This window comes from Rhinolophus hipposideros (genome assembly GCF_964194185.1).
Source record: "Rhinolophus hipposideros genome assembly, chromosome: 10".
Classification (NCBI taxonomy): domain Eukaryota; kingdom Metazoa; phylum Chordata; class Mammalia; order Chiroptera; family Rhinolophidae; genus Rhinolophus; species Rhinolophus hipposideros.
The window spans coordinates 81,951,754-81,966,081 of NC_138056.1; the positions used below are offsets into that span (position 1 = coordinate 81,951,754).

A 14,328-nucleotide genomic window follows, 5' to 3' on the forward strand; every position below is an offset into this window, starting at 1 on the left:
TTTTATGTTATGTATATTTTACCACAATTTAAAAAATGAAAGTATGTGAAACTAAAACTGCTCGATAAATAATGTCTATTTTAAAATGTATTAAAAAAATGAATGTAAAAAAAAGTAGTGATCTCTCAATAGGGGTGGGTTAGAAACCCACCCTTATAAGGGTTCTTGTTACAAACATTGTCCTAGATTCCGTTAGAAACATAATCTGATTACCAGCAGTATTGAGAAGCTGACTCAGTGTCCTGTTTCCTCAGAAACTACAAAGTTAAGATAAATGTGGAATGCTGAGTCTAAAAACCTTTGATCTGAATCTCGGTCCCTGGGTTGGAAATAGAGACAGCTTCTCTCTGTCCAACTGACCTACGTGGCTTAGATTCTGTAAATAAGAGATGGTCCATGCTCACTGAAATAACACCAAACAGCAACGTTTCTCATAGTCTATGATTTTTAAAGAACAAGATTTCTTGGTCCTATACCCTTGATGTTAATTAACAAAAGCAGTTTTTATAGGTTCATAACAACAAAGAAAAAAAAAAAAGCAGTCTCTCAGCAGAGTGGTGTAGCTTCAAGATAAATTCTGTTAAGAAAGGAAAAGGGAAAGAAACGATTGAGTCCACTGTGGCACAAGGCTGCATTCAGATTCTAGGGCCCATTTTCTTGTGTCTGTCCTCACTCTTATTTACACAGTTTAGATTTGTTAATCTGGTGCATACATTGCTTTGCTTTGGGACATTAATATCGAAGATTAGCAATCTAATGATATTACACACAAAATCCAATAAACTGTAAATCTCCTTACACTATAACACCATTGACTTAAAATATCTTCATATGTATCATGAAATTACATTACTATGAAAACTGAAGTTTTAAAAATGTACACGCATAATTTTAACTACCCAATATTTTAAAATTGTGATAGTAAATTTTCAGGATGTAAATTCTTAAATGTAAATGTAAATACCATTTTGTAAGTTGTAATTTGTAATCCAATCAATGTTCCAGTAGGAACTTTGAAAACAAAAGTTCTTTGAAAATTTAAAGAAGTAGTAATACTTTAGGAGGAGAATAAAAAGCCCGATTAATAAATTTATATACTTCAACTGAATTTACTTTCTATGCATGAAGTTTAAAACTAAGAAAAAACTAAAGAAGAAATGTGGACTATTTCTTATAAAGGAAGGCTACAAATGAATAAAAAGCTATAGTAAAACAATGTGACTCATCAGGCAATGCAGTTACAATATACACACATTCTGCATAATGGAAGTGTTTGTACTGTATATATAATCTGTGCACACAATTTGATGACCCTTCAAAGAGAGTTTCTCTGCTCCTGGGCTGGTGGTGGGTTGAGTGCAACACAGGTGAAATCCAGTGCACCTCAGTATTCCTACAGCTCTGGCTGGGCAACAAACTTTCTTTCACAAAACCCGTTCACCAGGTATGAATTACTACTATGCGATGGACCACGCGCTCTGTAATTAGTGGCAATATGACTTTCAGAAAAATATACAGAAAATTCCAGGCTGAAACCAATGTTTGATACAGAGTCTCACTCTGCACACAAACTTGCTACTGAATAGCCAGGATTTAAGAGACTTGAAAGGTCCTGTTGGTGGCCATCATTACTCTTGAAAATTATGGATTAAACGTAGTTTGATCAAAGCCAAAACAGATTACAGAATGGACAGAACTGTTTTCAGTTCATTTTGATTTAATTTGCTGCCTGGGAGAACCTGTAGGGTGGAACAGGAAGTCATTACCGTTGACATCCAACAGCTGAACTGAAACGCAGACAACATCCCACCCTAAGAAATAAGAAATAACCAACCGTTTGCCAATGAAGGAAAGTCACTTCAACACTTAATGCGTCCCAAGTGATCTCTCAGACAAGATCTCATTTAAGGATTTCTAAAGGATTCGATGATAGTAGAATTGGCTTTCAGGCCTAAAAAAGCACGCCGCGCTGCTGTCTCATGTAAATTAGAAAAATACCAAGTGTGTGGAGTGGAGGAGCAGGTTAGTAAAAAGAGGAGGGGCGAGGGAAGAAAAAAAGGAAAGATATAGTTGAATAAAACCCAAAATCGAAAACTAGTGTTTTTTTTCCTACCAAAGTAAAAGAGTTCTTTCACAGCTAGGCAGTTTGCAACTAATGCAAACTCCGGAAATAACTTTTTAAAACGAATAAACTTAGTTCTGAAAAACCTGCGCGTCCAACAACATCCGAAAACACGTGGCGGGGGTGGGGAAATGGGTGGCAATACCCGGCGAGACTCCAAGTCCCATCATGCTCTTCGGTAGTTAAGCGGGGCTGTGCAGGGCAAATCGGCGCACTGGATGCTGGGACTTGTGGTTTTGGCTCCTGCGCTTCCCCGCAGGTTTGCGACGTTTAGCGACCATCGCGCCTGCGCCCACGCCGGCTGAGGGCTGGGGCCGTGGCGGCGCGTACCGGGTGATGTTAGGCGGCTCCCTGCGCGCCAGGCTGTTGCGAGGTGTGGGTGGGTGTCGCGAGCAGTTCGCGGCGCGGGGTATCCGCGAAGGTGGCGCAGCCATGGCAGCTGGGGAGAGCATGGCTCAGCGGATGGTGTGGGTGGACCTGGAGGTGAGTGAGGTCGGCGTTGGGGTGAGGGGCGGGGAGTGAGGTCTCCGGGAAGAGCGGCGGTGCCTGGGTCTCAGGTGTGCCAGGTGAGAGCCGCCCGGTGCGGAGTGCTGCGGTGTTGGGACCGTGCTGTCCTACAGGGTTTCTTTTCGAAAGGGAGGGGTCATCCATGTGAGGTCCTCCCATCCTCCAACTCTGCCCATATGTGGACCTCCCTAATTATTCCCTCGTCTCCTGGGGCTTAGGCTTACAGGGTGGGTGTGGGGACGAAGGCGCTGCTAGACCCCACGTCCCCGGCCTTACAGGACCCAGCTAGGTTGTGGCACTAGACGGGGCTTCGGAGATGACTCAGCCTTACTCCTAGTTCCATAGACCAGAAAACTTGAGGCCAAGAAAGAGAATTCAGCTCATTCAAGGTCATGCTGTTAGGGAGCATCTGAGTTGGGACGAGAACCCAGTTCTGGACCCTTCGGGTTTTCCACACTCATGTCAAGGACGCCCGCTTTCTTGAGCCTCAGTATTATCATATAGGACATGGAGATAATGCCAGTACTTTTCTACCTTTGATTGTGATGAAGCTCAAGTGGTTAATTCGTATGAAAATCTGTAAACTCTGAAGAGATGTAGTGACGTTAGTTGTCTAACTCTTCCAAAATTGAATGCTTTTACCACTCAGTTTTACTTTGCATCGCTCTAGAGTTGCACCAGGGTGCCTGATGTTTAGCAGGTGTTTGGTGAGTGCTTATTGAATAAATGACTAATGTTTAGGACCTTGAGGGCTTTTCTATTGTGCCTGTGGGATATAAACTGAATACGCTTGAGGGAATTTCTGTTAAATAGACTTTGGTAAAATAGGCCAGAAAGATGGTTTTGTGTGTGTTTTACATTTGTTTTTTATTGCAGATGACAGGATTGGACATTGAGAAGGACCAGATTATTGAGATGGCTTGTCTGATAACTGATTCTGATCTCAACATTTTGGCTGAAGTAGGTGGTGCCCTGTAATACAATCATATTGTTTAGACTGTGCTGGAAATATAAAGATCATTTTTCCTCATCTCTTTATTTAAAAAATAAGAAAACTGAGGTCCGTGTTGATTAAAGTACAAAGTAATGTGTCAGGTTGTGGTAGGGTTTGTACAAGAATCAAGTAATCAAGCTCACAGTCTAGTTGTTTTTCAATAAGCCATATCCAAAATTACAGAAATATAAATGCTATCATTTACTGAGTGCTTACTGTGTGCCAGGCACAGCTCTGAGTGCTTTACATGTGTTCACTCTTACTCCTCACAATGACTGTAAGACATGTACGGTTATACTCATTATGTAGAGGAGGACATTTTGGAACAAAGATGTTGGGTAATTTGCCCAAGGCCACCTGACTAGTTATTAGGGGAGCCAGGAGTTTAACCCAGGCAGTCTGAGTAAAGTGCCCCTACCAATAAGGCAACTAACTATATGGTCCCATCAGGACTCATGCTAACGTTGACATCTTTCTATCGTAACCTTAATTTTAACTCAACTCCATATATCCAGCTTTTATTTTTTCAACTAGGACATGTGATTCTTGTAGATCTGTATTAAGATATTAGAAATTCTGTTGATACAGAATCATAAAATATTCTCTCGTTGACATATTGGGCATGATTAAAGTTTTAACATGCTGCTTTTTAACTGAAATATTAAGCACATAAAATAACATAAAATAAAACACACCTGTTGCCTTTTGGCCACTCACAAAATATTTAATAAGTGTGTGATAGCATCCGATTGGTTGAGGGTGAAATCTGGCCTTGAATAACTGTCATTATTTTCAGCAGTATTCAGAGGCAGTGAAAAATAGGAACACAAGCAGGGGTGTCTGTGGGAAAGAGAGTCTTGTTAAAATAAGTTCCCAGAGGGTAGGCCTGATGTGTTACTGGCACTGAATAAATTTCATATACCTATAGTTAAGACTTCACTTATTTTCCTGGGTAGGTAAGAGATGGGAAAAGGCACTTATAGATGAATTGTTATTAATACTTTATTGGAGTACCAGGCATATGTCTTAGATCCTCCTGATACATCAGCCGGAGGACAATCATGAGACTGTGTTTCTCGTTATAACAAATAGCTTCTTAAAAAACTTTACATAAATAAAGCCCTGAGTTTTAGGTTTGGTTGTTTTTTTTCCTGTCACTTGGAATTTACTAAAGATGAATAGTGAAGAGAAGTGTCTTTATTTTACCGGCCCTGCTTACCCTTGGCTGAAGAAGACTTTTTCCCTTAGACTGTTGATATAATGTGAAAGAAATACTGACAGTTTAATGGACCAGTTAGTTGATACGTACCCTGAGGAAATTTGGGTCTGTATTCAGCAGCTGTAGGTGAGTGCGACATTTGTAAATAGACTCAGTCAGATGAGGATAAGGATGTTAAAAAAAAAAAAAGTGCTTGGGCTGTTGGCACTTAAGTGTCAGTGGAAAACAAGGTTTATTCTTGTGTATGAGTTTGAGGGAAAATGTTTTATGCTGGTAGAACAACAAACATCCTATCCTGAAAATTTTTCTGTGGGTAGCTTAGTGTGCCAAACTGAGATCTGGAATAAGTTACATAGCCTTAGATTGATAGTAGTTCGCTTTTTCCACTCTAGTTAGAACTTTTTCATGAGGTTATGGTTGTTTAAAACATGTTATCAGAGCAAATTTTTTGCTTCCGGGAGGTTGCCATTACCCGTTTTTCTTGTTTGGTTAAAACTCCTTGTTAGTTGTAGGACATCAGGCAGAGTTTAGTCAAATTGTAGCCATTCCTCTCAGTGATTGCAAACTATTTTTACTACCTTAGTAGTAATAATACCTTGGATTTATAGTACTTGTAGAGAGTTCAAAGAGCTTTCACATCTATAATTTCTTTTATCCTGTTAACATCCCTTTGAGGGAAGGGGGCAGTTTCTTTTCTCCATTGTACAGATGGAGAAATTAAGTCCAAGGTGACTTGCTTTAATGTCACAAGTCGGGCTTCTGTTACTGCTAGGACTCCATCCAAGAGATGCACAGTTGGGTGTTCTACTAAATGGAGCTGAGAACTTGAGAACTTTTTTTCAGATGTCACCAATTACCTTTTTAATTCTTTAGTATAAAAATATTGTTAAAATTAAACAGTATAACTTTATCCAAAATATGTGTATAGTAAGCTCTTGGTTTTTGACCTGTTCTCCTGCTCCATCCTACTCCCCAAGGTTTATGTATTTTCTTGGTAATTTGTATGCATAGATAAATGTATTTTTTTAAAACAAGGTTAAGGGAAATCGTGTGTATATGAGGTTTGGCAATTAAGTTTGCGAACTTGCCACGGTGCGCTTACATTGGCAGCACTGTATAAACAGCTCAGTAAGGTTTCATAACCTTGGTGTATATGTGTCTCACAGCTGTGTTCTTTTCTACATGTTGCGGTGTCTTGCTGAGTAGTGTTTGTTTATTGTTGCCATCGCGAGAATGTTTTTGTGTGCCGTCATGAGAATGTCTGAATTTGAATTAAAGCAACAAACAAACATTTAATTTCTTGATAAGCTTGGCAAAAATTGAAGTGAAATCAGGGACATGTTAGTCCAAGTTTATGGAGATAAAACCATGAAGGAAACAGCAGTGTACAAGTGGATTAAACTTTTTTTTTGAGGGGAGAGAAGGCATCACTGATGGAGAGGTCACAGTGGCAAGTAACGAGCAGAACTGACGAAAACATTGCAAAAAGTCATTGAATTGTGTGTCAAAATCATTGGCTGACTGTGAGAAGCATAGCAGACCAAGAAAACATCGATAGAGAAACAGGAAAGTCTTAACTGAAAATCTTGGCATGAGAAAGGTGTGTGCAAAAACGGTCCCAAAGGAGCTCTTGCATCACGACAATGCACCAGCTCACACAGCACTGTCTGTGAAGGAGTTTTTAGCCAGTAAACAAATAACTGTATTGGAACACCCTCCCTACTCACCTGATCTGGCCCCCAGTGACTTCTTTATTTACCTGAAGGTAAATGAAATATTGAAAGAAAGACATTTTGATGACATTCAGGATAGCAAAGGTAATACAACAGGTCAGATGGCCATTCCAGACAAAGAGTTCTAAAATTGCTTTGAAGAGTGGACTAGGTCTGACGTCTGTGCATAGTTTCCAAAGTGGAGTACTTTGAAGGTGACCGTAGTGATATTCAGCAGCGTGGTATATAGCACTGTTTCTAGGATGAGTTCATGAACTTAATTGGCAGACCTCATACACTGTTCTGCAACCTACTTTTTTCACTTGGCAACATAGATACTTCAAAATGAACTCATCACCAGGGGTTGGCAAGCTTTTTCTAAAAACAGCAAGTATTAAATATCAGACTGAGTGCCATATACCTGTCTGTTACATGTATGTTTGTTTTACAGCCCTTTAGTAATGTGAAAATCATTCTTAGCTTGCTGGCAATAAAACAGAAAAAGCCACAGTTGGGCTGTAGTTTGGTGACCCTTGATAGATACCTATTTCCTCTATTAATAAGCATTTCAGTTTTCAGATGTGTGTGTTCATTTGTTCTTTTTTGCCATCATAAATGTGCTAGATGAACGAAGACCACTTGTAGAGTTAACAAAATGCCCTCATCTCTTACTTTCTCTGGTATAGATATTTAATCCTTAAAGCAGCTTAAACTTTACCTCAGAAACCCAGGTTATCCCTGTTATTCTGCTTGACTAACGGCTTTTCCCATCCACAGGGTCCTAACTTGATTATCAAACAGCCAGATGAGTTACTGGACAGCATGTCAGATTGGTGTAAGGAGCATCATGGGAAGGTAACATTACCAAATAACAGGATTGCTGCTTTGGGGATCAGTAACAACACCTGAATCCTATACCATTGTTGGAGGTATTTTAAAAAGGGTTAGAGGAAGATTGCTTGGCAAACCTGGGAAACTGCTTGCTTGTTACTTTTCATCTTTGGGACCTCTTGAGATCATCTTCTCCTGAATGTCCTCTTTTTTCCTCTCCTACATTCAGTCTGTCACGAATGCATTGAGGATTGTCAAGTATTGCTCAAGTCAGTCTTTTGGATAAGATTAGACATCAACTTTCAGAAAAGGGGGAATGCTGCTCTCCTGTTAATAGTTGTTTCCTCCCAGAGATTATATCCTTGGACTATGAGCACCATCTTTTTTGACTGTGTGGAAATGCGTTCAGGAACCTAGATTATTTGACTTGGATTCTTTTAAGAAAAAATTGGTGCAAAGATGGCAGTTTCAATTAGAACTTGGGCTTTATAAATGGTTCATTTGTGGTTATATCTGCCCATTTTTAGAAGTGAAGTTTCATTTCTGGATGCCTTTGAAAACTGACTTCATGTGTTTCTGGTGGGGGCTGGGAATTCTCTCTTGCAGTCTGGTCTAACCAAAGCAGTGAAGGAGAGTACAATGACACTGCAGCAGGCAGAGTATGAATTTCTGTCCTTTGTACGACAGCAGACTCCTCCGGGGCTCTGTCCACTGGCAGGTAAAATCCAATCCTACGTATACCTTGTAGATAATCTTCCATTGTAGTGGTTCAAGAGACTGCTGTTCCGGAAAGATCAGCCAGGACCATCATATCTTCCACTTAACCCTGATTTGGATTATTCATCTTACTTTTGAGTTCAGGTGACCTTGTATAACTTACATATGAATGTTGGGAAAATGCCCCGAAACCCAACATGAGATCTGGGGTACTCAGACTAACTCAATAAAATTTTTCCTCATATTTTTGTTATGGAGATTTTTCAGATGTACAGAGAAGTCGGGTTTAGTAATTGTTAACCTTGTGCCATGTTTGTTTTACCTATTTTCTGTTGGATATTTGAAAGTAAATTGCAGGCATTATGACACTTCATTCCTGAATACTTCATCAAGCATTTTCTAAGAATAAGGACATTTTCTTATGTAACCACAATATCATTATCATATTGAAGATAATTAAACATAATTCAGTAACATCAGCTGATACCCAGTCCACATCCAAAAATGTCTAATTGTTTTTGAACCAGGACTCAATCAAGGCTTATGCATTTCATTTGGTTATTTTGTCTCTTTAAGTCTAATCTAGTAAAATAAAAGGTCCACCTGTATTTTTTTACCTTGTGACACTGACTTTTTAAAGCAACCAAGCCAGTTCTACTAGAATTTTGAAAACACTGCCATATGTCAGAGGGAAGTTAATGTTCTGTGGAGGTGTATTTGTATTTGTATATGAAAATTGATGTAGTAACTGACTCTTTAAACATTGATTTAAAAGATTTGACATTAAGTACTAGAACATATATTGTATAAATTTACCCTCTAGCCTTGTAGCCTGTAGATGTCTATTTTAAAGTTCACATTTAAATTTTAGTGTTTATAATATTGTATGGAAAGATGAATATGGATATAATTTGTTAAAACTGGAATGTAAATAAAGGTTTATCAACTTATGTGATTTAGTTAAATTTTTAGTGCTAGTGGCGTGGATTTTGTGACACTGGGAGAAAATTTGCACATCTGGCACGATATGAAAAAGTAACCAATAGATTTGTGTATTATTTTAAGTATTTGGAATGATGGCTTTATCTTTTTTGTCCAGAGAGACATTGTGTACAAATTTATTATGAGCTAGACCAACGAAATACTCAGAATTTGCACTTATAACCTAATCAGATGCACTGAAACCTGACATGCTTTTAGGACATGTTTGAATTAAAAAAAAATCATCTCCATTTCAAATACAGTTTATGAATTTTTATATCCTGTTGTATACTACTAGAAATGCACAGATGCGGTATACTTCGTGTCTTTCTAGGAAATTCAGTTCATGCAGATAAGAAGTTTCTTGACAAATACATGCCCCAGTTCATGAAACATCTTCATTATAGAATAATTGACGTGAGCACTGTTAAAGAGCTGTGCAGGTAAGGGCTATATTTAGGAACCATGAAATTGTCTCATTTAGCATGTTTTAGTTGAGAATTTGTGGAAAGTAGTTGAATAGAGCTGCAGATCGGAGACTGCCAAGTGGGTGTATAACTTCCTCATCCCTTACTTGCTTGGACAGGACCTTAATTTATTCTGGACTAGTAAGAATTGGGGGAAACAATGTCAAAATCTTCCACATAAATTTCATTAATCCAGAAAATTTATTGAACATCCATTCTGTGCCACGTGTTGGTTTATGTGCTAGGAACATATAGATGAAAAGCCCTTACGTAGCTTAGAATTTAGTGGGTTGACAGATGTGTAAAAAACACACACTAAAAACATACTGTGTGATGACTTCTGTAGTGGGAATGTGCATCCAGAATATTAAGGGCACAAGGGAAGAAGTGAAGGCAATGGGAAACTACGTAGAAAATAGCTTTTAAGTTGAGGTTTAAAGAAGAGTAGAAGTTTTCCAGATGAGGAGAGAGCATTTCAGAGCATGGGCAGAGGTGCAGAGATCTGAGGGAGCAAGAAGATAAGAGCAAAACATGTTCAGGGAATTACAAACAGTTTATTAATGCTGGAGTGCAGAGCATGAGGTTCAGAAAAGTAGGAGATGAGGCCCAATTATGAAGGACTTGTATGCCATGCTAAGGAGATTGAAGTTTATCTTGTAAAGCATGGTGTTCTTTGAAAAGTTTAAATAGAGGGATGAGTGATATGATTAGATCATTCTGATTAGAAGGTGGCAAGAAAAGAGGTAGGGAGATAAGAAAGAGACTTTTGTATCATGGAGAGAGAAGAATGAGCTAGGGAAAAGGGCAGTTGGGTGGTGGGAAGGGTATGGAGTTAAAGTATTTGAGAAAGTCAGTTGACTGGCATTGAATGCTTGAATCTGGGAAGTGAGGAAAAGGAACAGGCATAAAGAGATTCTAGTATTTTCAGTTTGGGCAGTTAGGTTAGATGATGGAACTGTTCGAAGATAAAGGGGAAAATAAGAGAAAGTAGATGATAGGTGGGGGAAGGAAGGGAAGTGTTGAAGATGATAAGACTGGTTTTATATAGCTGAATTAAAAGTAAAAGTGTCTGGTGGATTTTTAGGTGGAGATGTCTCCAGCAGGCAGTTGAATACCCGTGACAGAAACTCGAGAGACAGCTGGGCTGGACTTAACAGATTCAGAAATCTTACACATTGATGAGCTTGCCCAAAGAGAATATGTAGAATGAAGAGAAGAAAAGGGTGGAAGGTAGAGGCCTAGGCAAGGAGGCAACGTGATAGTCACAACCCAGATGCCTTTTTCAGTATTCATAAATTACTGGAAGGAAGTAGTTATTCAGTGTATTTGATACACTTTCCTTTGAGAGTTCCATTTTTGCTGTGTATAGACGCTGGTATCCAGAAGAATATGAATTTGCACCAAAGAAGGCTGCTTCTCACAGGTAAGTCTGGGTCCTTTCAAGTGCTTGCCAGTCTTACATCTCACTGCTTGAAATAATGTCTCTTCACTCTTTTTCCTTGGGGGAAAAATAAAGGAGAACTAGTGTAAAGGTAACTTTGTTTTGCTAAGATTATCAGAAATTTCAGTCAAGATTCTAGCATTCCATTCTGAGATATGTAGGGTCTCATGCCTTTGCTGCAGTTTTAAAACTTTTAGATAACTCAGTTTGTAGGTATGTGAAACTGTCTAATTTTTCTGGTAATGAGCAGTATTAATTTTTTAACCAGCAAGAATATGGACTTTTAAAATTAGAACACTTTGTATGTAGTTGTATATACAGTTAGCCGAACTTTACAACATTTTAGCTTTTCAGATTGTTTCATTTATGTTTACAACTTTAGGTACAAGTACAAGGAATTTAAAGATCTTACACATTTAGTGTCCTCTTTTTCTTTTTGATAGTCTCGTCTTTCAGGAGGACCATAAAACCTGATGGGAGATTTAGCAGCTGGCTTCTAAGGGCAGCATTTGGTTCATCCATTTGGCTCCTACTGTGTGCCAGGCACAGTTCTAGGCAAACACAGAAAGAAAAAGACTCTGCTTTAAAGAGGCTGGCATTCTTATGTTGTTGTTTTTTTGTTTGTTTGTTTTGTTTTTAATTGGACCTACATGGACTACAGCACAGTGATGAACAGCTAGGATATCTTATCTGAAACAATTGGGGCTTGGTGTGTTTTGGATTTCAGAATTTTTCAGGGTTTAGAAGGTAATAGCTCATCTGTGGAAACATATCATTATGTAATACCTCTAATGAGGTCTGAGGAAGCACCCTGTAATCAAACAGATTGATATTTTCCCAGTGAAATGTACAGATATTCACACAGAATGGCATTCCTAATGACTATAAATAGCCCCACATCAAAAATTGGTCAGGTTTTGACACATAATGGCTTAGTAAAAGTACTTTGGGTTTTCAAATCTTTTTTCGATTTCAGTATTGTAGATTGGATGTTGTGTATCTTAATTTAGCCACAGGCTGTATTTTTGACAATTTCAGCTCTCTGTCATATATCCAAGATCTGGGAAGGAAGGACAATTGTTGCCTTACCACAGAAATAACTCATAAAACTCTTACACTAAAGTTTGTGCAGTTTATTCTCTAGAAGAGGCCCTTAGCCCATCATTCAGAGCTTATTGCTTTACTTGCACATTGTTCTAATAATCTTGGTTACCTGATTTCTCAGACTACAACAGATGAGAAACAGCATGTTGGAAGAGAAGAAAGGCTGTTAGATGGAGGCAGGCTGCCACTGATTATAGCACAAATCATCACGAGCTAGGAGGTAGATCCTCTTTTATGGTTAGGTACGGTCTGATAATTGATGTTTATTATGATGACTGAATCATGAGTTACGTTCGAGTATGTCAATATATTGTGTGCAGGGATGTCATTAAATATTGCAGTTTCCCAAACTGTGTTCCATGAGCTGTTAATAAGTTTTCCACAGATGTGGTCGATTAAGTTTTAGAAATACTTTTATATAGTACATCCTCCTCTTGGGAATGCACAACAGACATTAGTACATTCAATGCTTTAAAACTTCAAAAGAACTTCAAAACTACATGTATAATCTAGTTTTTCCTAAACTTATTTGATCCTGGAATTCTTTTTTTTTTCCGTGGAACACCTCACCATCTTATGGAACAGTTTGGGGAAATTTAACCTGTTATGTAGTAGAATATTTTTTTTTATCAAACATTTTTTAACAAACAAAGCACTTAAACGTGCTTTACTGAAATGTTCCAGTTCTTGATGTCAGATAGTGCCATTTACAGTAATTTGTAAAAAGTTGTGCTTTGTAAAATGATGATTGTCTTTTATTTTGGGGCATTACAATTCAGTATAGTATGTTTACTTGTAGGGCACTTGATGACATTAGCGAAAGCATCAAAGAACTTCAGTTTTACCGAAATAACATCTTCAAGAAAAAAACAGATGAAAAGAAGAGGAAAATTATAGAAAATGGGGAAAATGAGAAGACTGTGAGTTGATGCCAGTTCTTGTGCTGCCACCACATAGTTCTCTGGGAGCAGCTTCTCACGGTTTTCTGTTCACACTGATTGCTTGGCAGAGCACCTTCTTTCAGTTAATTTGCACCGCCAGGTTATTGAAGCAGATAGCACCTGAAATATTATTTTTCTCCTGACATACTGTTTTCATTTATGACACAGCAGCTCATTTATAAGTACCAGGTCATGTCCATTCCTTGGTACATATCTGCATTTGCTTTTAGACCATTTCTTTTGTTTTTTTAAAAATAATAAAGCTAGTTCTATTGAAATGCAAACCTTTTTGTACGATCTATTCTTTAGTAGTTTAATTATTGCAAAATGATGGCTTTTTCTTTTTCAACTGGTATGACTAATGTTTAAATTCTCATAATGCCATTAGGAATGGATTAAATTTCTGATGTTAAACAGGAATTGAACTTGTTCTGTTTTGCTTCATAAGTCAAGAATAGAATAACTGTAGATAGATTCAGAGAAGCAAATTAGGGCTCACTGTTACAGTTATCAAATTAACAGAGCTCTGGAATAACTACTCTTCACTCATTCAAGAAATTCAGGTAAGCCATCAGACAGGAATTCTATCGGTAATCCCTAAGATTTATTGGTTAGGGGCGGCCGGTTAGCTCAGTTGGTTAGAGCGCGGTGCTCATAACACCAAGGTTGCCGGTTCGATCCCCACATGGGCCACTGTGAGCTGCGCCCTCCACAACTAGATTGAAACAACTACTTGACTTGGAGCTGATGGGTCCTGGAAAAACACACTTAAAATAAAATTAAAAAAAAAATTATTGGATAGATATGTACAAGGCCATCACTGTGCTAGGTTTATAGAACGTAAATAGGTGGCTGCCCTTGGTTTCCTGGTCAGTAAGTATTTGAGAAAGGATTTCAGTTTGAATATCTTAACTAAGTTTACGTACTTTAGAGACATTATTACTAAGGTGAGTCCTCAGTCAGAGGGTACATGAGAATTATCTGTCTGTAGAACACATCTCATTCTGACAGATGTCTCCTTACGAAATCAGAGTTGGGAAAGGCCCACAGGTGACCTGCCTTTGTTTGAGAACCATGGAAAGACTTGGCTGGTGATCTCAGATTACATTCCTAACTCGATTATAGCCAGTATGTGAATATAGCAGTGTGATTCTAATGTGAGAGTTACAGAAATCACTAGACTATCGATCAGAATTATCTCACAATTTCATTTATTAAGTTGTTTTACTGACAGCTTTATGAGTGGAGAGAGACTTTAGTGTGACTTTTTCCAAATGTATAAATTAAGGCTC

The 14,328-nt window shown here is 38.3% G+C and overlaps 1 protein-coding gene across 2 annotated transcripts; it reads left to right on the top strand.

Moving 5' to 3' along the window:
* The first annotated feature begins 2,391 nt into the window (after positions 1-2,391).
* REXO2 (RNA exonuclease 2) lies at positions 2,392-13,800 on the top strand. 2 transcript variants are annotated; one of them, XM_081064929.1, is made up of 7 exons: positions 2,392-2,605; positions 3,506-3,589; positions 7,332-7,409; positions 7,992-8,103; positions 9,418-9,526; positions 10,920-10,973; positions 12,895-13,800. In XM_081064929.1, the coding sequence occupies exons 1-7, from the start codon at positions 2,459-2,461 to the stop codon at positions 13,022-13,024; spliced, it is 714 nt and encodes a 237-aa protein (XP_080921055.1). In that variant the 5' UTR covers positions 2,392-2,458; the 3' UTR covers positions 13,025-13,800. The 2 variants fall into 2 exon arrangements, with proteins under 2 accessions (XP_080921055.1, XP_080921056.1); XM_081064930.1 differs by having other exon boundaries at positions 11,435-13,317.
* The last annotated feature ends 528 nt before the right edge of the window (positions 13,801-14,328 follow it).

Excerpts from the sequence above, each read along its gene's own strand:
- REXO2 (XM_081064929.1), top strand. The coding sequence starts at position 2,459 with ATGTTAGGCGGCTCCCTGCGCGCCAGGCTGTTGCGAGGTGTGGGTGGG. Across the intron at positions 7,410-7,991 it reads GTAAGGAGCATCATGGGAAG|TCTGGTCTAACCAAAGCAGT; the intron begins GTAACATTACCA and ends TCTCTCTTGCAG. Across the intron at positions 9,527-10,919 it reads ACTGTTAAAGAGCTGTGCAG|ACGCTGGTATCCAGAAGAAT; the intron begins GTAAGGGCTATA and ends TGCTGTGTATAG.